Source organism: Dermacentor albipictus, chromosome 9, assembly GCF_038994185.2.
Source record: "Dermacentor albipictus isolate Rhodes 1998 colony chromosome 9, USDA_Dalb.pri_finalv2, whole genome shotgun sequence".
NCBI classification, from domain to species: domain Eukaryota; kingdom Metazoa; phylum Arthropoda; class Arachnida; order Ixodida; family Ixodidae; genus Dermacentor; species Dermacentor albipictus.
Genome location: NC_091829.1, coordinates 58,812,689 through 58,838,083, shown reverse-complemented (window position 1 = coordinate 58,838,083; position 25,395 = coordinate 58,812,689). Strand labels below are relative to the sequence as shown.

Below are 25,395 nucleotides of genomic sequence, written 5' to 3'. Positions count from 1 at the left end.
AAACAAATGCAGTTATGCAAAGAGAAAGCGCTGGCTAGGATCTGCCGTATACTTCTACATTGAAGCACTCCAAATACTTCTGGCGACGACGTCTTCTCATAATTTGGAGGAACCAGATGGCATCGTTCACATCGCTCATTTTACTAGGCCGCTTTAAACGTCATAAGAAGCCGGCCACTGCACACGACGCGTTTAGTTTCCTGCTGGATCCTCTGAAAGAATATCAGTGTTGCTTCCCCACACTGCTTCATTTTCACGTTGGTATGCAAAAGCCGCGGGCGATTTGGTTAACTTGCGCACTAGTCAGACTATTATGTCTGCACAACCCTATGCGTCACGAAGTGTGTATTAAGTTGATCATCGTTTCCGAATGCATCTCCACACAATTGGCAGGTAATATTCTGGTACAGCCGTCCATCAACGGCTTTCTCTGCGAGAGCAAATACGCTCTGTGTACACTAATGCGGGGTTTCATCCATGTGACTCCGACGGTGACGATCGAGAGCCGAGTTGTTCTTGAAGGATGCAGTACATATTTCGCAAACGAAAGCTCTGTCCCCCCAACACAAGCTGTCATGATGTTTGAGGCTTTTTTTGGTTTTGAATGGTTTACCGCACTTCTGACAGACATGGTGTTTCTCGTCTGTGTGAGTGTAGTTGTGTTTACGGAGGTTCGACGAGTCCGCGAATGATTTACCACATGTTTTGCAAGTGTACGGTCTCTCGCCTGTATGTGTGCGTTTGTGGATATCTCGGTGGTAAGATTGCCGAAACGATTTTTCGCATATATCGCATTTGTAGGGCTTCTCGTTTGTGTGCGTGCGGTGATGTACGGCAAGATTGGCAGCCCGGCGGAACATTTTGCCGCACGTTGCGCATTTGTGATTTTTGCCTGTTGTATTCCGGGAGTGTTTCACTGAATTATAAACAGAATCACTTGCTTTGCAAGTGTAGGCTGAATCGCCCGCGTGTTCCTTGGCGTGCCCGTGTAAGGCATCCTGTCTGCTGGAAACAATGGAACATGCACCGGACAACTCTTGCTGTTCCCTCCCTCCTGTTCCAGTAGCATTCCTGTAAGTAATCGTAGAATGGGGCTCAAAATGGGCGACTGTTTTTACGTGACGATAAAAACACATTTGCCAATTGAGAGTTGGACAAACTAAATCGCGCATTCATAATAAGGCTATTTGCACAATCTGAGCTGGAACCTGCTACATTTATATTTAACGCTCGATTTGACCTCTAGGTTGGCAGAAATTGAACACTGGAGCTTTTGTTGTGTCTATTTCGTTAAAGTTTAAAACACAAACGATGGTCTGTGGAGTGGACAATAAAAAGTGTTGTTATATATATTACATTATGCAAAGCCTAAATGTAACCTGCGCAGACGAGTAGAACTATCTGAAAACGAAGGTTATGTAAGAAACTTACATGCTCTAAAGATTAAAAACAGTCGTACTTCTTGGACAAGCTAAGGAGGAGCATTCAGGCAAAAGTACACAAATGTGCCCTCGGAAGTGCGAGGTTCGGCACTGAAACAGACCGCATTGCCTGAGCTAAAACACGTTTGCTTTTTATACAAGCCCTTGTAAATAAGGAGGAGTAACTTAATTGAACATGCTTAAAAGGCGCACTGTAGTACTCGCGTTATCTCTGACAAATACGGGGGGGGGGGGGGGAAGGAGAGAGAGCTGCTCCTCGTCAAACATATGTCAATACACAAATATCAAATACATATCGAATAGTATGAAGGGTGCTAGAGTTTTCAAGTGCAGTGAATGAAATCTGCTGCGGAAGAGTTCCTTTCTTTGAAGATCATATTCTGCAAATATACAGGGCAACGTTCATTGCAATGTTCGTCAATGTAACATAAAAAAAACTCCATTTCTTTCTATTCATTTTTTGGCCATGAGATCTCTTGTGCGTTAATTTCATGAAGTTTGCATACGTGCAGTTGGCATTGTTGGCGCGTGGTCATTCCTACCGTTTAAGCTAGAAATGTAAGAAAAAAAAAACGAACAGAATATGACACATGCACAAGTGCCTCGTTTATGCGTTCTTTCCTGTCTGCTGTTTTTTGAAGTTACTACCCTGTTTGTACTGGACGAAAATTGTTTGCTATGTTGCTGTTTATATGCTATTTATTCGTTTACCTGCATTTATTCTAAGAAAAATTAAGTTATAAGCATTTTACGTGCCAAAACCACTTTCTCATTATGAGGCACGCCTTAGTAGAGGACTCCCGAAATTTCGACCACCTGGAGTTCTGTGACGTGCACATAAATCTAAGCACGCGGGTGTTTTCGCATTTCGCCCCCATCGAAATGCGGCTGCCATGGCCGGGATTTGATCCCGCGACCTCGTGCTGAGCAGCACAACACCATAGCCACTGAGCAACCACGCTGGTTTATGTTAATTCTAGTCATTGTTCACGTGACTCATGGAAGGTTATGGTGTCATTGAACTGATGTGGTGTAACTTAGTATGTTTTTTTCTAATCGTGCTCGCTCGGCCCATATTTAGACCAGATTACGTACTTAATTTTTACATCGTAAACATTTTTTAGGTAAGTAAGTAAATAAATAAACAAATGAATAATACATTTAGGAGTTGGAATAACTGGCTATGATAGCGGGATTCGCGTTTTCAGAGGACCCGGTCTAGGCTGAAGAAAAGACTTCTTTCAGTGACTTACGTTTGAATTCAAAACAAGTTGATGGTATTTCATTGAAACAGTCAAACTCCAGCAACCGCATCAATCACAACTTTGATCTAGGTTGTCAAGATTGAAGAATTTTGAAATCGCAAAGTTACGAGAAAAAAAGAAAAGGTTTTTTAAGTTAACTGCACCAGGTCACAACTTCCTGCACCCAAGGTCATAACTTCCCTTTTATATATTTCCAGTTTGCTGAAGTTTGCGTTTGCGAGGATTTCTAAAGGATCTGCTTATAAAATAGTATATTTCAGGGTGCTGCGTAATAGACCCATTTTGTGCAATTTTGATGTGGTATTAGGTGGTGTTTAGAGAATCGCGGCGTTGGCTTTATGGCCGGATTGTTTCAGAATTTCCGATACATGCGACGTAAATAAAAAATTCAATTCTTTGAAATATTACAATTTTTTTTTCGAATGCAGAAATTGGAATATTGGTGCAGTGGGTTGTTCAGCAGATTAATCTCTCATTTTCAATGTACTTAGGTCCTGAGCTGAAGACTCCTCTTACGCCAGCGCCATATTGTCTTAACTGCAGATGACATTTGGCATTTCAGGCAACAACGCTTTCATCCGTCGCACAAGTTCGTCTGTGGAAGTATAATTGAAGCACAGGCAGCGTTCCGTGTCGCCTCACTGAGTTCCTCCATCGAAAGGAATTCATACGAAACTTTGGCTCACCAAGCGTCGTTCCCAAAAACGCCCGATGGTCCCTGCATGCGCGCGTAGCTTGTACTGGTCACTGGGCTGCTGATGAAGACCGGAAGTGTGAAGCCAGTGCTTCTGGTTTCTGTGTGGCCGGTGTGCCCTGAAATAGAGGTGCCGATTTGCCATTGTGCGACAACAAGGACGGAGAATTCCGGGGTAAGAACGCACAGGAAGAAAGAAGAAACGCTGACAGCGCTGCGGCCGTCTCAAGTGATTCTCTAAATTCAAACAACAAAAGTGGGAAGCCACAACTTAATGTTGCGATAAAGACGCACATGTGTTTCGGGAGTTGTTCGTTGCTACATTCCTTCGTCTCTTCTGCACTGACCGGAGCTCGGTTGACCTTACAAGGGCTGATTATTTGTTCTCTCGCTTCTTGGCGCGCTTTGATAATGGTTGTTCTCTGTGATAAGCAACTCAGCATCAGACGACGTTGCTGTCAGTCATACAGGAAAACGGTACATGCAAGTGCATGTACGGAACAATCGCTGCATAGTAGGTTGCTGCTGTTATTGAAAAATAAAATGAAGTAAACATTCCATATTTTACCTTTGAAATATTTAGTACGAGATCGGGCTTATAAAAATATCAGTTAACCACAAGAAGCGATGAATGGTTCACGAAAGAAATTTGTCGTTGGTTAGGATGAAACCTGCACATCTTCGCAAATTTTATGGGTGATCCACGTATCAGCGCTGAGACAGAAATTTGCGTTAGCAGAGCAAGGTCATTAAGGTTCGAGCGGACTCCAGCTGCCTTGGCTTTCAGCGGGTAAGGGCGGTTGGATTGGGGACTTGTGGGTGGACCTCGCACTCCATTGTCACAGTACATTGGATGAGGGAAAGAATGCTTAGCAATAAAATGACTTAACCGAAGCAAGAAAAGTTTGGATCAACCAAATAACGAAAAGGTGCATGAATGACATTTACTCAACCATACCTCAGACATCAGCGATGCTGTTTAACATTGGTGGCACGGTAAACGTCCTCTGGTGGTCAAAATAAATCCGGAGTCCCTCACTATGGTGTGTGTCATAATAATATCGTGGTTGTGACACCTAAAACCCCAGAATTCATTCATTTGTGCTGCCTCAATGTATTGTGTACGATAGCAAACGTTAGCTTCCTCTATCACCTTGACAGCAAGGTATAGTATGCCTGTGACCGAAAACCTTCCCGCACCTACCGCAGTCGGTGGATGTGCTATCAGCCAGGTGGTACAGCGTGTTCCATTGGTCAACACGGGTTGTCTCAGGAATTCTGCAACACAATACAGATATTCACATGAACACTGAGGCAATAGTGGCAGGACAAAGATAGTAGCGGAAGACAACGTATCGACTAGGGGACACAACAGACGAGGACAAGTTCCTGTGTGGAAACGTTTGCCTCCAAAATCCTTAAGGCACACAGGCATATTGCACTGAAACAATTGTGTGCGATTCATGATATCGGAATGAAAGAGGTGCCGTACCAATATAGACGCTGTATTCGCAGAAGGGCGAAGCTATTGCATCTGAAATATCATTTTAAAACAATAACGAAAGTGAGGTTAGTAGTATTTAGACAGTGTATATTCCAAGACAAGCTCACGTATTAACTAAATCAATGTGTTACCACGTGCCCAATGACACGCATACCACGTAATCTAATGGCCTCTAACATGCCCGGACAAAAAGATGGTGTGATGAGGAGGGCCGGCGAAGGATATTGTAGGTGCTTGTCCCAGTGCGGACGTTCCCTGATGCCTCTGCTCTCTACAAGCGATTTCTACCGCACAGGTCAAGACAGCAGGAATATGCCTGAATAGACAGCAGGCAGCCGCTTTTGTTCAAAGTGCACGGGGACCCTCTTTGCATAGGGTAAGGCAACTGCCGCAATGTGTACCGAGTGACGTTAGCAGCACGGAAGCCAGATAATATTCCGTGGCATGCAGCAAATAGCCTAGGATCTATCATTGGTCGTTCATCCCTCACCTGAAACTTGAGAGGCTATTCGGCCGAAGATCTCATACGCTTGGGAAACAACACAGCTACGCTGGCTATTTAACGATTGTTAATGACGAACTCATGTACACCCATCTAGCTATCTCGGAAACTGAAGCCTCGTTTGTCAGCACTTCTCAACCCACCTGCCAAGGCTTGTTCTGCCGCCCTTCGGCAAGCTTATTCTTTATTCCAATAACAAGTATATGGACATTCCAGACGCAGTTATGCCGTCGGCGTCACCATCGCCGTGACGTTCTGTATAAATTCCAAGATCGATACTACGGTATCCGCTCCCACAACGCTGTATGTGCGATTGTAAGTACGCGTTTACTTAACTTGTCATGCACATCTTTGACATCAGACCAATGGCTTTAATGCGCGAATAATGGATGCATAAGCCTCTGAAGAATTTTGGTAGGGAGCATACATGTGCAATTATATAATATTACGTGGATGTGAACCGAACTGCCAATTCAGCGCAGTATGATTAGGCGAATCTGTGAAACAATCGCGAACGCGCGCGCGAAGGCGCAAAGCAGAGCCCAGAGCAAGTGGGCTCGGTCAGCATTTCCTGCTTTATGTTTTCATGTCTTTTCATTTTAGTGGGGAAGTCTTACACGGATAATTGCATAACGCCACGTTTTGGTGTGAAGTTCTTGAACACAGGCGAAGTCGAGACGAGCATATTGACGTAGCTGTTACCATTTATTTCTCACCCTTTCAGTGGAAAAAATGAAGGAAAGGTGAATCCTGGGCAAACTGTGGGGACTGGACTGGTCAGGGTGCTTGCAATTCTTTACACAAGCACTGCAACTTGCCGTATTATCGGTATAAGACTCGCTTGTGCATTTGTCCTTGTAGTTGACATACCATAGCTACGTATCAATCAGGGTGAGAATTTCCCCTCAATGAAGTGCGGAAATAGGGCAGGCTAATTTAAAGGAACATCTACTTTGATATAATCAACGATAGGTAGCGCTTAATTACAAGAAACAAACGATATGGTGAGATTATGCAGTAATCTCACCAACTGGTTATCCGAGGCAGTACTTCCTATGACATTTTGACATAATTCATGTTCTCGTACTGAGATATCTGCGGCTCAGCAACTGATTCAATTACGGTTACCGAATAACTTTGCTCTTATGGCCTTTGAAGCGTTTTGTCAAGAGAACTATACTAAAAACTAAAAAAACTGATTTCTGGGGTTTTTATGCACCAAACCCACGATCTCATTATGTTGCAGGCTGTAGTGTGGAAGCACGGATTAATTTCGACTGTTTCGCTTAATACCAGCGCACCTACGCTACATTGCCTCGGTGCACTTAGACATCCTCTGTGTCATTGCACGCGCTGTCTTTTAGATGAACATCGCTCTCCTCACTATGTTCATCTCATCTCATCGTGAGGCAAGCCTTAGTGTGGAAGTGCGGATTAATTTCGGCCACTTTTCTTACTGCATGCGTACCTACCCTACACGGTCTCGGTAAACAGACATGATCTGTGTCATTCTGACAACTATCTCTTAGATGAACATCTTCCTCCTCATTGAATCCATATATTTCACAGGGGGGAGTGAGTCTCCAAGGTAACCATCCTGAACGCGTGCCTTCATGTCTAAAAGGAGTAACATGCTGCCTGTTCTTTTTTTTACTCTGTCCGTGTGCAGTCGCGCTCCTACAACTATTACGTTAGTCATGTCATGCTCCGCATGCCGAACGCTCAAAGCTGCTGATGCAGTGCCTGTTTCAGGCATCAGAGCTAGCCCTTGCCGGGAGGAAATAACGAGTACAGGTACAATTTTTCCACGGGTGGCTATCCTTGTTGTCACTGAGTTTTTTTGGAATTAATGTTTTCTGAATGTGGGCTCACCTGGCGCCGCCTTCAATAAAGGCTGATGCTTCCTCCATGCCTGTGCGGCTTGTGCTGTGCGTTGCGTGATCAATGCAGCTGATGAAACCCTGGTGCAGGTAACTAGCGCTACCATTGTCAGTGATACCTGCATAGTACAAAAGTACAGCAAAGGTTTACGTTCCCCACTTTGTAAGGGTAGCTCATAGAAAATGAATACGATATTGTTATAGATGGTGTGAGGCAAAGAGTTTTAGTCGTGGGGGAACCCTACTGCCGTGCTACTGAAGTCTGTGCTTTCCCTATCGACAACTTTGTCTTGAACTGACGCAAGAACTTCGTGCTAAGGGATGGTCATACCGAGGATGACCTTAATTCTTCTGAAGAATATTACGCTCTATGTCATATCGCGGACGCAATAGGAGAGTGTTCGAAGGAAAATAGGATATGTCCATTTCTTGTGCGTGCAACCCTGGACCCACCTCATTTACTGGATTATCTAGTTTAGGCGCATTAGATACGTCGTAGAGTTTTTTCCTTTAGCTAAACTATTGCGAGCACTGCACGGTTTACAGATGAGGACAAAAAAATTTATAGGGCATATTTCTACCGAGGGATTATAATTTTGTGTTTGAAGCCTGATAAGAGATTTTCGACCTCCTATGACACATACACGTGTTAGCCAACGACCTACTCGCCTTTCAGAAACCATTTGGCCACTGCTGCGGCTGAAGTTGCTAAGCTCAGGCGGTAAGCAATGCATATTTAGCAACTCATTAAGAAATCGAAAACCGTTGTCCTCGCCACTGTCCCTGTGTATGCCGTCTACAGACTATAGGACAACTTTCAAAACGATTGGTCAATGCATTTATCTAAGATTCGTTTCGCAGGCAGAAGGTTACCTTGGAAAGAAATATGGAAGTGCTAATTCATGGCGCCATGCCACTAAATGGTGCAAGGGAAAGCGTCAAATTGCTTTAAAAGTGTAAAAAATTGCATGACAATGAAAAAAAAGGAGAGCGGGAAAGGTTAAAATGCGATAATACGGCAGAACCCTTGTCAGGATGCGAGGAGGTTTCCTACAAAACAATAAAGGGCACACCGTATTGCTGAATACAGCTTCATATAAAATCTGATTTGAAGAAAGCCGGCTAAGAATAGTAATGACTTTATTACACCCAATGTCATAGTGTCTACGCCTTCGTACATCACAAAAGCATTAAATGCCAATTCTCAATCAGATCACAAAAGATGTGAGTTGCGTTATCTTTGACTTTTAACGAACTTCAGTGCGATTGATTAGGCGTAGTTTAAGGAGTTCATTTTTGAAGTTTAGCATACTCACTTTTGCTAGTCACGCCATTAAACTCTCAACGTGCATCAGTCAGTGTTAGGAAAGACGTTGCACAGATACCGGCAGAACGAAAAATGCTTCATATATCCATAGAATGGTAATCAGCTTACAGAAATGAGCATTCAGTTTGGAAGGCCATTGTATCAGCAAGGTGGGTGTAGACTTTCTGGTTAACACAGCGGTATAATTTTCAGGTGGCACCACACTTATTGGAAATCGTTGTGTACTGCGATTCTTAATCTATCAATGCGAGCGAAGCTCGTTAAAGCTTCAGAAGCATATGGTGGGTATACTTGGCAAAAATTTATGTTAACAGAGCGAAAGAACCAGCAAATAATTTTGTCTGATTGAGTTAGGTTTTCATTCATTTTGTAATTTTTACGTTGCATTTGTTGCTTTCTTTCTGGGTATAAAATAGGAGTTTCAGTATAAATTGATTTGGGCTGCCCTAAATTGTAATGTGTAACTTGTATACATTGGCATATGTCGGCTGCTGATAACATGCTACACGTGAACAATTCTCTCGCTGTGCCCAAAATTTTACAGCACCGTTACAACCCTCCGGTATAGATAGCTTAAACGCAACCCTAAATGCAAATAACACGCTGAGATGGTAGCAAACATTTTCTTTTCTAAGTTTGATCGGTTGAAAGAAAAAAGTATCATAGTGGTAGGTCGACGGACCCACTGATATTATGCCTGCTAAACAAAATTGTAGACCAATTGCCACGCACTGATTCCAAAGGCGAGTGAATTGATCACGGCATGGAACGCAGTCTCGGCTTCTGACGCGACGGCCTATAGGAGCGTGCGTTCACAATTTCCTGATAAGAGAAGAAATTCATTCAAAAATTTCAACTGCATAGATGACATATGAATTTACATGTATTCATATCAGTGGAGGCAGTGAGAGAATGCAAGGACAGGAAAGGCAGGGAGGTCAACTAGACGAGCACCAGGTTTGCTACCCTACACTGAGAGTGAGGGAAAGGGGACACACATTTCCTTCAAAGGACATTGGGGAAGTGGCTCTTGCGGAGACAATGTTGGCGCCGTTGCTAACTTGTCTCCTTATACGCAATAAGTATACTTCTGCCACGCAACATGTTGGAGCTATCTTCCAAGTTTGTTGTAAAGGCGAGTGACCATGGCCTACGTACCGTCGACGTTGTAAGTCCCGTCGGTTATTGACTTCGGCTGAGTGTTCCATTGGTAACACCAGGCGTCGTCAGAATTGCTGCAATTAATAAAGGTGTTGATGTTAGACACAGCTGTGGCGAAGAAGTTGAGATTACATTTTTATAAAACAAAGTTCAAGAAAGGCAAAGTACTGTTTAATCAACGGACGACTTGAAATGTTTCGCACTCACTAAAGGCACATTGCGCTGGCTGGCATAGGACAAGCGGCACACGGGCTAACGTCTGGTGCAGGGAACTCATCCACCATAGTCGAAACGGCACCTACCTTGACTTGCACGAACACTGTCAGCTTAATGGTCAAATTACAACGGGTATCATGCCTCCGGTTGTAGTTTCCTACATAACATGCTTGCTCCACTTGCCGCAGTGACAGAATCCTAACAATTCCGGAAGAAAATATGTTGCTACATGGAACATTTTTTATGCAATAATAATAAAACAGGCTGAAGCATGAAGAATACACTGTGTGGATGGTTTCTGCAATGCTAATGCAAAGCAGCGGTCGTGTTAGAAAAAATTCCCTTTGCACCCGCAAATTGTGGTTTGGCATCGCCGTGGAGAATGGAGTATTTTCGCGCTAATTACATTCATGACTCGTGCATCCCGGAGCTGTGAGAAATACAGCACATTTCAGGTAGTATTTGAAATTATGGGGTTAAATACCTTGATCTTAATACAAAACAGATTTTGTCTCATAACCAAATGTAAATTTGAACAGTTCAGAATGAGAGGATGGATTTGAATGCATTGCGGATCAACGAAGATGGAGTTCATAAATCTTTCTTTGCAAACTATGCTAAGTTTCCTTCTGCTATGCCAGTCGCAGCGGCTTATCTGAAAATTTATTGAAGGTTCAAGTTTATTGTGAGTACAACATGAAAAAAATGACACTCACTTTAGCATAGGAGGTTAATGTGGGCGCGCTCAAGAGAGCCATCGAAATACTCCACATTTTCGTTCGAATGCATTCGTCCTTCTTATTGCTTCTTTTTCTCAATAAATGTTGTGGGTTCGAGCATGATCATTAGGCTACCTTAATTTACTGTGCCTTAGTCATACTGACCTAATTAACACCAAATTTCGTGGATTCGACTCTTATCAAAGGTCCTGAGTTCGAGTGCCCTAATTGACTCCACAATTATTTACTGTCTTTTTTGGCGTGGTTAGTTGAGTCCATGTGGTAGTAATGTGAAATGCGACTACGACGAACGAGCCAGTAGAGATGCGAGCACTCCGATTTTCTGTGCAATCATAACGCGACAGTGAAACAGATCTAAGGCTTTCCACCTTAAAAATGTCCGATGACGGATACACTGTACAGCGTGAGCGTACCTGAAACGCGACGTACTACTGCGATTGTTCTCAAATGGTAAAGGGTACCGCAGCATATGGTGACTTTCGACTTCTTTATCACTGTAGCATAAAGTCGCATAAGTTTGCTTTTTTAAAAAACCATTTGGAGCCCTGTAATATAGATTTCAGTGGTAAAAGAATTCCTAAAAATAATACCAGAAGTGGTTTCGTTGGCCCAACTACTCGGAGCGGGCAAAGGGCCAGCTTGCCCAGCACTTTGCTTTCTCTTCAAAATACATTACCTGTTGCCATTAGGCAACAGGTAATACGACAAGCAATGGTCTGAAACCAAACTGTTGCTTTTCCTCCACCGCATTACGCTTAACTTACCGGAATTTACTGTCTCTTATCTTTTTAGCAAGTTGATTAACACTGACACACATGCGTACAATTTGTCGCTCCCGCAGAGCACACAAAACAACCGAAATGCGCATAATCTATTGCATCATAGAGCGCGTTCGCGAATAACTTAAATACAAGTACGTTCATGTTTAAACGCACAGTGGATGAAATGGGCCGACAATAAAATGTTCTGTTTCTTCAATCTCAGTTTTCAAATCAACATTTCAACACTGATTGCAATCTGCTTTACTGTAACATAGATAACCTGTATTTTTCTTTATTTCTATTGCTTTCGTGCCACATGCTTGTTTTTTTAAATAAGCTAATGAACATTTCTAGCTATAACTTCTACCTTCTATAAATTTGTATATGAACAGTAGGAACAGTTGAGGGAGTTTGTGCTAACATAATTGTAAATCTGACTTTGAGAGGCAGCGTGCCATCCCGTTCTTTCTTATTTCCGTGTGCGCCCCTAGCACTGTTTTTGGAATTAAGATTGTGTAGTCGCATTTATTCTGTTACTTTATTTGACGTGACTCACGTGATTCAACCCACGTGATGTTACTTTGGTATAAACTTTTTTAAAACAGGGTTGAAGTACCTCAGACAGGCTGGCCAACGTTTCGATAGGTGGACCTATCTTCGTCAAAGGCGGCCTCGTCATCCTCGGCGTGTTAGTTTTAAAGGGTTAGTGCAGTGACGTCACGTGCGGGTGTTGTCGCTGGCGGCTGGTTTTAAAGAGAGAGATTACAAGAGGGAACAGGCGCTGCCGTCCGACGTCTGTGAGCCTCATTCTCAAGACGAAGGGACAAGAGCGTGAGAGTGGGCACGCGGGGAGGAAAGAAAAGAAATAGAAGCAGAAAAAAGGGGAAAAGAAAAAAAAAGCAGGGGGGTGCAAGGGCCGTACCAAGACACAACAAAGGGGGGGGGGTGAAAGAAAAAGAAAGAGAAAAATGAAATCTTTAAGAAATACGGGGGCTTGGGAGCGTGTTGGGGATGCGAAGGGTTAGGAGGTAATCCGGGGGAGTCGTTGGCGGCATGTTTTTGAGGCATTAGAACGGCCGGTCAAGCAATAGGTCGAGTAATTTTGAAATAGTTAAGGTGGCGACGGGGAGTCTGCGGTGCAATGGTGGGGAGACTGAAAGGCAGCGGCATGGTCTTTCAAGGGGCACTGCCCCACGCGCTTAACGTAGGTGTCGTTACGGCGGCATCCAGAAGGCGATGGTTGAGGCGCCGAAAAAGGCATATTGACTTCGGAATGTGTTGTCGAGGGGGTTTCAAAAAAAAAGACTAAAAAAGGGGTAAGGGGGAAGGGGGGGGGCGAAATCGGTATAGCAAACAGGAGGGCGACGCGTGCAGAAGCGGGCGCGGGCAAGTGTACATGGAAGAAGGGGATCGTAGTACACTTGGTATAGACGTAAAATCCTGAAAGAGTACATTAAATTGAGTAGTAGGCAGGAAATTTTTTTTTCTTCTTCCCTTTCCCTTCCTCCTCTCTCCCCCTCTCCCCCTTTTTCCTCCGAAATGAAAGAGTAGGTGAGGTTAAGAATTAAAGTTGGCTGGTGGCCTAATGTGTTTTGTGTATTGGTTGATGATATGAGAGTTTCAGATTTAAGTTACAGCTTTTAAAGATTCTAAATTGCCGCCTGCCAAATTAATTCCTGTCGGGTGTAGGCAATTAAACTTGTGTATGAGGTATGATTCCGTGTACTTCCTTTCGCGAGGGGAAAGGAAATTTGTTTGTAGTATATAGAGCCTTGCTTTGTCAAACATATGTCCATGTTCATTAAAGTGGCTGGCTACTGCTTTGGGTAAATTGTGTTTTGTGTCCGCGCGGTGACCATTGAGTCTTGTATTGATTTGTTGTCCGGTCTCACCTATGTATTGTTTGCTACAAGCGGCGCATTCTAGACAGTAGACTACATTGCTTGATGTGCAGGTGAAAGCCGAAGTTACTTTGTGTGTGTAATTCGACGCTGTACTTTTTACTGTAGTAGTGGATTGAATGTGTTTGCATGTAGAGCACCTGGGGCGACCACAGGGATTGGTTCCCAACTTCTTCTTTTTCTGTAGTTTGGCGTGCACAAGAACATCTTTAAAATTAGTGTTGCGTCTGTAGGCTACTCTGGGAGGGTCGGGAAAAATCTTCTTAAGTTTCTGGTTGCTGGTGAGAATCGGGTAGTATTTACTTAGGATGTTATTCACGTTTGGGAGTGCGTTTGAGAATTTAGTAGTAAGAAGAGGCGTTGTTGTTCTTGTGATCTTCGGGCGGGGCTTGAGGACCTCGGCTCGATCAAGTTTGGTTGCAGCGATGTAAGCTGTTTGAAGGTCACTGTTTGGGTGGTTCCTGTTTGATAGCGTTTCTTTAAGGTGATCGAGTCTATCTATGTAGTCTTGGTTTTCAACGCAAATGCGACGTAGTCGTGTGGCTTGGCCTTTAAAGATGCCTTGTTTGCAATGTCTGGGATGGTGGCTGGTATATTCTAGGTACTGTTGTTTGTCGAAAGGTTTCCTATACAGCGTTGTCTTTAGTTCACCATTGTCAATGTATATTGTTGTGTCCAGAAAGTTTATGCGCTCAGTTGAGGATTCTGATGTGAATTTTATTGTTGGGTGAACAGAATTTAGAAAGGATACATATTTATCTAGACTGTCTTGGCCCTGTCCCCAGATTATGAGTATGTCGTCTATGTATCGTAGGTATGTGTGGGGCTTGGTAGTGCAGCGCGATAGGAAATCTGTTTCTAGAATCCCCATAAATATGTTCGCGTAGGTTGGTGCAAAAGGCGTACCCATGCTTGTACCATGTATCTGTAGGTAGTAACTCTCTTCAAATTCGAAGTAGTTATGTGTGAGAACTAATTCAAGGAGAGACAGGTAAACTTCAGTAGAGTGTTGTGCACTGTGTTTAGACAGCGTTTGTTTTATCGAAGATAAACCATCAGGGATTGGAATGTTGGTGTACAGCGCCGTGACGTCTAGTGTTGCGAGAATTGTGTTGTGGGGTAGTGTGCCTTTAGTATTAATGTCTTCTATAATTCTCAGCAGGTGGGGCGTATCTTGTACAAATGACGGAAGTGTTTTCGGCAAGTTACCAAGGTAGTGGTTAAGGAATGTGGAGATGTTCTCTGTCGGGGTGTTGTTGTTTGATACTATCGGACGGCCTGGGATAATAGCAGTGTATAGTTCAGCGGATGGAATTTTATGAATTTTCGGAAGGAGGTAAAAACGTCCGGCAGTTTTGTTGCTTGGTTTAAGAAATTTGTATTCTGATGGTGTTATCAATTCATCAGCCAAAAGTGATTTCAGCCTGTTGGTAATTGTCACTGTATAGGACAATGTCGGATCGTTATCTAGTTTGCGGTAATGTTCTGGGTTGTTTAGTTGTCTGTAAGCCTCGTGCTTGTATTTTTCTATTGGCCAAATAACTATACTTCCACCCTTATCTGCTTCCTTAATAACAATGTCATTCCGGCAGCTCAGATATGAAATGATATGACTCTCCGACGCAGTTATGTTTTTAGGTCGCTTAGATGTCTTGGATTGGCTTATGATTTCTTTAGTGATAGTTTTAAGGTATATGTCAAGTTCTATGGCTTGTTCTGGTTCGGGAGTCCAAGTGGATTGGGCTCTAAGTGGTGTCGTCCCGGTGTCTGGTGTGTCTGCAAAAAAGTGTCGGATACGCATTCGTCGGGAGAATTCTGAGAGGTCCTTGTGAAGCTCGAATTCATTTATTGTGTTGTTCGTGGGGCAAAAGTTTAAGCCCTTGCTGAGTACGGCTATTTCTTTTTGACTTAATGTTTTAGAAATGTCTATAACATTGGAGCGGTTTAGTTCTGTGGAAATTTCCTTTCTGTCTGGTCCTTCTAAGCTCGAGGTCCCTCTTGTCTGGGTGTGGTGGCTGTTTGGCTGGAAGGTTGTTTTTTGATTAAAATTTGCTTTTTTCCTTTGTTTTTGAACCAATTTTCTAGATTGTTTTTCGCCGTAATGTTCTAAATCTCTCTTCTCATCTGGTGTCAGGGTTATGTTCCTAAGTCTGTGGTTAAAAGTTTCGATTTGCTCTTTGTAAGTCTTCCTTAACTCTACAGGCTTATGAGGTATATATCTCGCAATATGTTAGCACGAAGCATGTTAGCACCACCTCCCCCATGCCACGTGCTTAGAGTAACGGTTGATATTGTGCGCGTTTCACGCATCATAGCTCTTCTCCATACAAAAAGTTCGACAGTGGAGGCATAGTTGCACCACGGGCAGCATTACGCACCATCTGTGATTTGCTTTATGCAAGGAAGGTTTTCCAAACGTGGGCGTACCTAGCAAGGTTTTCCGGAATGGCCGAAGCTTCCTCCATGCTAACTCGGCTTGTACCGGGCTTTGCGTGATTGATGCTGCTGCTGGACACCGTAGGTGGGGAACTGGTGATTCCGCTTTCAGTGACATGTGTATGGCCTGAGCGAATAACAGGTGTTAGCTCGTCCCTGTTCAAGGGTTATTCAACGAGCGTCAACATTTCGTGCTGAAAAAAAAAAAACCCACAGATTTAGTTGAGGTTTAGTGATATGGTAACCTGATTTCAGTGCTTCCGTATGCGGTGATCTTTCTGGAAATATGCCTTCAGTACACGGCGAAAAAGACGTGCGTGACGGAATTTATGCAATGTAGAATTTCCCCCAAGATATGTGCTGTTCAGTAAAGTGGAAAGTTGGGTTAGTTGGTGAGTGATCATCATACCTTGCTGGCGAACCAGCGCACTGTCACGGACACAGTGAAGACAAACAGGAAAAGACGACACTCGCTGCGAGAGTCGTCTTTTCCTGTTTGTCTTCACTGTGTCCGTGTCAGTGCGCTGCTTCACCAGCAAGGTATGATGATATGTGCTGTATTTAGTACACCAGAATAGAACACAACATTGCTCCATGCTGAAAAAGAGATTGCGCATTTTTAATAATAATAATGTAATATTTAGGGTTTTACGTGCCAAAACCACTTTCTGATTATGAGACACGCCGTAGTGGAGGACTCCGGAAATTTTGACCACCTGGGGTTCTTTAACGTGCGCCTAAATCTAAGCACACGGGTGTTTTCGCATTTCGCCCCCATCGAAATGCGGCCGCTGTGGCCGGGATTCGATCCCGCGACCTCGTGCTCAGCAGCCCAACACCATAGCCACTGAGCAACCACGGTGGGTTGCGCATTTTTCACGCGATAGTTCTACAGGCATCGTGTCGCAGGAAATCCGGTGTCTGCTTCAGGGTCAGGCGTTGACCGCGTTGTGAGCAAAAAATCATTGCGAATCAGGCATACCGAATCACGCAGGCCTTCCGTATGGCGCAAATGCATTACTGAACTAAATGAAATTAAGTAAAATGCGTCAGAAGCACAGTAAAGTTCGACTTACGCACAACTTGCAGACTTTATAGCATCAGATTGTAATTGGAATGTAAGAGAAAACATTCTTTTACGCGGGAACTCAAGCACAAACCAATTTTCCAGCGTTTCTACCGTTCTTGTACCACCGTCAGTGGCGTACCCATTTCCGTGCAAAATCATCCACATGGAGCTTGCCTCCGAGCATTGGCGCCCCACGCAAGAAGGCCCGTTTCCACCAGAAAGCTCGCTTTCGTGCGTAGCGATTGCGGCCAGCGTTTCCAAGTAAACATTACGGTTACATAACATGCAGTCACCGGCAAGCGCGAGAACCAGCCAGGGATCTTTGAATGGTACCGTGTTCCACTCTTAAAGGCGAAGCTAAAGCGTCCTGCAAATTTCGTTGTGTCTGTAATCAGAGTCAAATCGTGGCTCTACATTTCCAGCAATAAGCAAATTTGAGGCTTTAGTAAGGTGCCGATGGAAAATACGTAAATTTGTTTAAGCTAGCTTTTGCACAAAACTAACTTGCCTTAATCTCAAAGGCCGCGTTCTTGTTATAGTAAAGCTCCTTAGCAGCACAGAAAACTAAAGTTTAGTTCGGGGGATATTGTCTAAATACATGAGAAATATGCGGTAACCATCGCACTAAAATTGGTGACGTCTGTTGCACTTAAAAGAAAAAAAAAAGTTCCAATGGAGTGACTGGAGCAAACGAAGTTTTGCTTTGGCTGTGAATGTCATTAAAAAATTTCATATGGAAGAAATTGTAAAATATGAACAATATCAAGCTTTCAAATTAATGGAGCAATAGAAAGGATAACGCAGCTTTGGAAACATCTAATGACATATCTAAAAGGGGTCAAAATTATATAATATGCGTCGCTTTGAAATATGATACCATGTTGTGGGTAGGATTTTCTGAAAACGCTCGTAAACATTCGAAATTTTTGTAAGTTGGTAATTAATGAACCGATATTGGCCGCCTTAGGTGCTCTAGCCCATGCAGTTTTATAGAGCTGCGATATCTGTTTTTTCGGGGAGAGAGGCAGGGCTACAAATTTTTTAACTATGTCCTTGTCCACTGTGCCGTCCAAGTATGTCTTTTATTCTGTATGGCTTTCACGCACGAATTTTCCGAATCAGCTACCCTATTGATTCGCATTGGGGCTGCTCATACGGAAACCAACACGCTCGCAAAGTGTGTCCTCTTCTGTAGTAAATGCACCGCTGTCGTGGCCTATGTAAATGTTCTTTCGGTTGAGGGTTGTTAAGCATCTTCGCAAGTGGCATCGATGCTCAAAGGCCATGCCATACGTACCCGTAACGTCCGGAGAATAGCTGAGTCTGTTGTACGCGTTCCACAGGTCTTCGAAGAAGTCGTCAGAAGTCCTAGAATTGGACATATGTATTGGTATCGGACTCCTTGCTTCCAGGTAACGCAGGTAATATGTGATGAAGCTTTTGTAAAAGCAGAATTTGGAACAAGCAAACTGCTATTTTGTTAATGAACGTGACACGTGCAATGTTTCATTTTACCCAAATACTAACTTGCTGGCTAGCACAAGGGGAACCCTGTGTAATACGTGGAGTCGGGAAGTACCATCGACCGCAGCGGAAACGCCTCCTTGACTTACACAAAAATGCAAGTAAAGTTTAGTTTACTTTAGTGTAGAACTTGAGCCTTTGTTCACTTACGGCGTTTCTGATTAGTGCTTTGTAGTTGGGTATGTGTGTTCAGTTTTCAAACTGTCGTGGCGTCCACTCCTGGAGGAGAATCGCAATGAAAATTTCTGAATAGGCGCACCGGAAATCTTTTTATCCAATTGTTCTATAAAACAGGCTGAGGCTCAAAAGAAGAGGCTGCGTGAACTTCTTGCATGCTTTGTTTCAAAGCAGAGGTGTAATAAAAAGAGATGCTCCTTCCACGCCGGATTCGATTAGCAATGGCCCTGGTGGTATTAGGATTTTCACGGGAATTTAAATGAACGACGAATCATGGATTCGTGCCCTCAGGAATATATCGTAAAAATAATTAAAATCTCGAGCAACATGGCTTCCACAGAATAATAGTGAACCGACAGTTGCCTCTTAGGGAAGACTCATTTTGAACACTTGAGAAGAGTAGGACTCAGTCAGTTCAAGTTAAGCATATGTGAGAAAAATGTGTTGTTGCGAGTTTTCTTCACGCATAACACGTATGACGCGCTACCGCGAAGTCCAGTCTTTGAGGTCCAAATCATGGCCGTCCACCGCGCCCGCGATCGGGCCGGCAGACTAGATTCGTCAGTCCTGTCGTGGGATTTGCCGGGTGCGCGTTTAATCGCGTTTTGCTGGACCCAATAAAAGTTTATTCCCTCACTAGCTCACTCAGGTATGACATCTACAGCTGGCTTTCCAAAAACGTTATTTGAGTTACAGAGGCATGAACAAGGCGCAATTGCAGACATAAGCTTAAGAAAAGAAGCGTAAATGAAGGGACAGGCATCTGCAGTTGTATACCGCAAAGCCTTCTAACTTGCGACTTATTTACCATGGCAGCAAAAAAGTTGTGGAATTTACTCTTTGAAACCTAATTTAGAACCTAAATATACTTTTTAGTTTCACGTCAGCTATACTAGGAAGAAACATCATGAAGTTGAGAGCAGCGCGATGAGCAACGCGCGTGAATGGCGCGGGAGTGTTTTATGTTATGCGTTAGAGAAACTCTCGCACAGGGGGCGCATCGGTTTGCTGAGTCACCCAGCACGAGATCGCATTTCAGGAATCGCCCGACGTCTGCGCGCAGGCGCGAGTAAAAGTGGGTGCGAGAGAGAAAATCTGGGGGCTTCTGCGCCTTGATTATCAGACTTTGCCTAGGTAGTACGGCGGAGTAGTTTCCTTCTCGTTTTGGATGCGTTTGTCCCGGTAGCTCCGGCATTGCAGAATGAGGTCGCGCGCTGGCCATGCCCATGCACTAGTTTGTTCATGCTCTGACGCTAGCTGCCGGCGCGGTAGGTCAGGTGAAGCAGTGGGCACTGACGTGCCGTGTGGGGATGACTCTAAAAGTACACCGGACGTACGCGAATCACAGGATCTAAAGAGAGATCGGCCGCACCTGATTTGCTTAGGTTTCGCTAGCTCCCCGGGTAAACGTGAAGAACGTTTATTTAGCTCAAAGGGTACCACTAGAAGAGTACGCCTTTGAAAGGTCGCGGCGAGCAGCATTTGAAATGCCTGACACGTACCAAATGATGCTTCATCGCCGGGTTTTCTATAACAGGCACGTAGAGCCGGGTGTGTTTTTGCATTTCGCCATCAGCGGTGATAGGCCGTTGCTCCAGGAACATCAGGGGTCACCTCGACCTCGGCAGGGCAATGCCGTAGCCACTGGCATGTGCGATGCGGTGACCAAACGCGAGCGACAAGCATGTTCTTCGATAGAAGCATTTGCAACCCGCAGTGACATTACTTTGGACCTTAACGATAAACAGCCGCAGCTGTGCTTTCCGTGAAAATATTTTCGCATCACTATGTATCGACGCGTAAAAAAAATAGCTAAGAATGTCGCCCACGTAGTACGCAGTCTGAAGTTGTCTGTCAAAGGCCTGCTTTGAAGTAAAAACAAATCTATAGCTATCAAGGCCTGGTGTTCCGGGTCATACCTACGGCGAACAATATTCGTCGAGAATTGTTACAAGTGGCAAGACTCACGTAGTGCGACAGTCGGACGTGCCCGAAGCGCCCTCGAAGAATTCCTGGCTTGTCCTCGGCGTTGCTTCTTCGCCGAAGGTAAACGCAGGAGGCGTGTTTCCGCTGTCAATTTTTTCTTCAGCCATTGTTGTTTGGGCGCCTCTGGAGCATTAGCGTCTGTTTTGTGACAGAAGCACGCGGAATCGCAACGCATGCGCAGTCAGTGCTGATGAGGAAAGGGAATAAATGAGACGTTTGGCTCTTTGGAAACTAGAAGGCAGCCGTAGAGCTCATCTGAAGAAAAGAGACGATAGAGTGGCGCCACTACCTCGACAATAAAATACTCATATTTTAATGGTACAAGAAGCGTTCTAATAACTCGCGCTGTCTTCCCACCAAATGATCATAACCATGTGACCCCCTCTCCCAGTTAAAACCCATTGACATGAGATGTCTTTTGAAGGGGAAAGCCTTATATTTCTCATTGGTCAAAAATTTGACCGTCCGGCGTTATGGTATCAAAATTCAAGCGCATGCGTCAGTATTTCTTTATCAATAATAACAGAAGGAGTTCGATCACATTTCTTCGCGTTTAACGGACACCCTTCTAAATAAGCAGTGTGGCCACAAAACCGTGTACGTGTGGTTTACCGGTTTTGTTCATGCCTGGCGAGCAACGTACCCGCACGTGTCTTATGACGTTTTGATGAGTATGAGTACGTCTGCGTCAAGTGGGAATGCTTGTGTCGTTGAAAGCTAGCGCTGTCTGTTTGCCGAATTTGCCTTTCCGTGTCCCTCTCATTCTGTGCTAAGAGAATATATAAAAGCCCATGCATCTACCTTCGTCGATTAAAGCACTAACAAATCATTCAGCGAACCAGCGTATGTCTCCTAATGGTATTCATATACTTGCCAGGGCCGTTATAGCGTGCCTTTAACCACGCAGAAACAGTGGCGATGCCTATGCGACCGAAAAAGAGGAAAAGCTAAAAACGAGTTAAGAGAAAGCAAGTAATAATAGAAAGTAACAGTGCATTCGAAAGATAGTGTTCAAGTAATTTAATGAATCTATTGCGAGCGCGCAGGCTTTCGCCATAAGCAAATTTACCGTACGTGGAATTAACTGTAATCTTTACTTTTTCTTCTTTAAGTGAAGTGCTACGGATTCCAGGGGAAAATTGGTGCACATGAAGCAATTCGGAAATATATATAATGTAAACAATTTCCTTTCCAGAACTCTACCTCTCAAAGCGGACGCAGTTTGTCCCCGGTCTGGGAGGGGGCGCTGTGGTCGAGGGTAGGGCGCTCGTGCGTTCTCGATGTTGGTGTCAACAAGCTCTTCTTCCACCCTTCTTGCGTGGCCAGCGGGAGCGTTTGTCATCGTGGTTTCTTTTTTTTTCGCCTGTTGACTCTGTGAGCACGTGGTCACCATCGACAGCTTGAGTGCGTTCAGACCATCGAGTTACTAACGATGGCCTCTAGACTAAGCACCCTTTCTTCGTTTTCTTGTTAATATTGGAAGTTGCTTCGCGCCAGGCTGTAGCCGAGTAGGCTACGTGGCTTGTGATTGGTGTTCCACCGATGCTACTGGACGCCTGACACGTGGATGCACCAAGTTTTGTTCAGACATGTCATTACACGCGAATGGAGAGCAGATTTCAGGTCCGGTACCCTCCAGCCGATTTGGAGTTCACTCAAGTGAACGCGTCAATGTCGTAAACATTTATTTTTTACACTCGCTACAGGGAGCGCTGATCTCATAAAAAACTAGAATGCCATGCTATCTGCATCGCCATTCCGAAAAACTTCTGCTGCGCTAACTTTCATGAAATATGGAATTAAAAGACTGCTGCAGACATTCCGACAATTTCCCAGTAAGGCGTAACCGTTCTTTGGCTGCAATCTTAGTTCGGTTTTGTTTACTTGGTTTTGGTAGCTTAGGCGTGTCTACCTATCCTTCGGTTTTCCGAAGTCTAAAAATGCTTGCGCATTAGTAGAGAATTCTCAGAATTTCGGTAATATTTTGTGTTGCTTATCATGTCTCTTCCGCGTAGACTACATCGTGCTGCATATTGAAACTCTCGTAGGGGAACCGGTTTATCAAGCCACGTTTCGGAAATAGCCAATACATCTACTTAGTTAAGAAATATGTCGTGTTCAGTGTCTGTAGAGTGAGCACTAAGTGATTGGATGTTGGAGGAAACCAGCGACAACCCACCTTTTTCTTTGGCCACAGCTATGCACTGCTTAGCCTCAGTGTACAGGGTCTCTAGTCTCACTTTGTTCCTGCGTTGCATTTCTGAAACGAGAATTCCGTCATTGCGCTTCCCTTTGTGTGACGAAATGTGAAGACGTCCTTGGCATTTGTGAGATACAGGCCTTATGAGGTGGTTACTCTCGAAGGAGCGAGGTGGACAAATTTCAGGATATAAAATTTTTTAGACTGCGAATCATCTACAATTACACTATTATCCCAGCTACCAACCAGCTATTCTAACACCTATCCCGCGGAAGAAAATACATTGTCACATGCACAAATTAGGCAACGAACAACGGAAAAAATTCTGTAGCTAGTTGGACCTCCGCAAAGCACTGTCTCGCGTATGGCGAACTCTCTGCGGCCTTGGCGCTTCTCCTAAGCAACGCCACCCTTTGCAGGCACTTGCTCTCCAACAAGGCTGACGAGAAGTGAATGTTGGAGGAGACTTTTATGAGGCAATTGCAGGTGACAGAGTGCTACGGCAGGAAATTTATTTGTACGAAGTACCCTTGATGCAAGTTCAGGCAGCGGAAGAACTGGAGGCTCGATGGAAGAACTGGAGCTATTTGCAGGCGTTCTTTTTCGCCCCTGACTACACACTCTAACGTGGAGTGCTATCCGCCACCTTGGCCATGAAGCGTGAGAGATCCTGCTGGGTCATCCCAACGTTTCATGAAGTGACAGTGCTCGAGAGGCACACATAAGAATGCATTTCTTAGAACTCCAGCACAAGTACCCGTACACAGAATTTTACACTGACGCTTCGAAGTCGCACGCTGGCGTTTCCTACGCAACTGTCGGGCCATCGTTCTCCGAATCCAACGTTACGCACCCGGAAACAAGCATCTTCACCGCAGAGGCTTACGCAATACTGTCTGCTGTCCAGCAAATCAAGAAAACAAAGCCACAAAAAGCCATTGCATTTACAGACTCCCTATCTGTCGTAAAATTTTTGATATCACTCAAGAACCTCAAGAATCCCATACTCATTAATCTATATTAACTCCTGTGCAAATTATATTCGTGTAATAAACAGGTCATAGTATCTTGGGTGCCTGGGCACAGGGGCATCGAGGGCAACAGGGTCGCTGATGAAATTGCCAAATCGATTACAAAAAAAGCTGGGAACTCTTCCATAGGTATCACACCTTCAGACCTAAAGCTATTTTTGCGCAAAAAACTTAGAAGGCATTGGCAACAGATGTGGGATACCGAAACTTCCAATAAACTCCATTTAATTAAGCCACACTTAGGAAATTACGAACCAATTACAAAAACAAGGCGAACTGAAGTCATTTTCTGCCGCCTTAGGATAGGCCATACCTATGGCACACACTCTTATCTATTGACCGGTAGCGAAGTTCCAACCTGTTGTAAATGTGGCGAAACTCCTGACATTCCGCTTCCCGACACTCCTGCTGGAGTGTCGGGAAGCGGAATCTCAAAGAAGAAAGCACTTCCCTCTAGCGTACCGACAGCAGATCCCTTTACACCCATGTATGTTCCTTGGTGCGGACCCGCTTTTTAACCCCAAAACAGTTTTTAACTATTTACAAGATGTTGACGCATTACAAATACTAGGCCCACAAGTTTCGTAGCACGGCCTCTAATCAGAGGCTCCTGCTGCGAAAGCAGCGCTTTGTATAGCACTTGCCTCCGGGCCCTTTCAGTTAAGGACCTTCTTGAGGCAGTAGTGCTACTGACATATATGCATTTTTAGTACCTCACGCCTTCATGGTATAACTTTTAGGTTAACAGCACACCCCACAAGCCATTGTCATTATGTTAACATGTTTATACCTTGCTTTTTGTCTTATGCCTCTATACAGCCACACTATCTCGTCATAGACAGCCACCATACCCTTTGTTGTTACTTTTCTCACCGAGTACATAACACCATTGTTTGGCGCTCTTTGGCCATGACTGGCCCTTGCGCCACAAAACCCTATACATCATCATCATCATCATCATGAAGTGACAGTGCTGTTCCCTTTGCGTGGAAGCGTAGCCGTCTTGTCCCAATCCTAAAGCAAGAAAAATCTGCCCTTAAACTCGCCTCATATCGGCCAGTTACTCTCGCCAGATGTGTTGGTAAATTGACAGAGAGGATGATCACCACGCGTCTCGAGTGGTTTCTTGAACAATACAATCTTTACAAAGACGCGATGACAGGATCTCGACGTCGCCGTTCGTCGGTCGACAACGTCATTGATTTTGCTTCTTCGATTCAACAGCAGAAATCACCCAACGCCTCTCCGTAGCGCTATCTTTAGACGTGATGCGTGCTTAGGATAATGTTTCTTGTGAAGCCATCGTTGACGCGCTCGTGTCCATTGAAAATGGTGGCCGCCCTTTTCGGTGAATTTGGAGGTATCTGACCCGAATAACTTTTTTGAATTCGCCTATAATAGTGAAACTACCTACCACTACACGAGCTGTTGAGTTCCACAAGTTGACGTTTTGAGCCCAGTTTTGTTCAACCTAGCTCAGATTAGGCTAGTGGAATCCCTGCCACAGTCGGTCAGCATATAAATCTAGACAGCTGACATATGCATCTGGGCTTCTGGAGTAACTGACCGCAGGCTGACG

General features: G+C 44.3%; 1 protein-coding gene across 1 annotated transcript in view; it reads right to left on the bottom strand.

Annotated features, from left to right (window-relative positions):
- The window catches only part of LOC139046769 (zinc finger protein 665-like), an 83,860-nt gene extending 62,927 nt beyond the window's left edge, over positions 1-20,933 (bottom strand). Inside the window, exons 1-4 of the mRNA XM_070526345.1 lie at positions 20,568-20,933; positions 18,196-18,266; positions 15,821-15,956; positions 9,773-9,849 (exon numbers count right to left, since the gene is read on the bottom strand). Coding sequence (XP_070382446.1) covers positions 9,773-9,849; positions 15,821-15,956; positions 18,196-18,266; positions 20,568-20,692 — 409 coding nt within the window. The 5' untranslated portion in view covers positions 20,693-20,933. The remainder of the gene's footprint in view (positions 1-9,772; positions 9,850-15,820; positions 15,957-18,195; positions 18,267-20,567) is intronic.
- Positions 20,934-25,395: the final 4,462 nt, after the last annotated feature.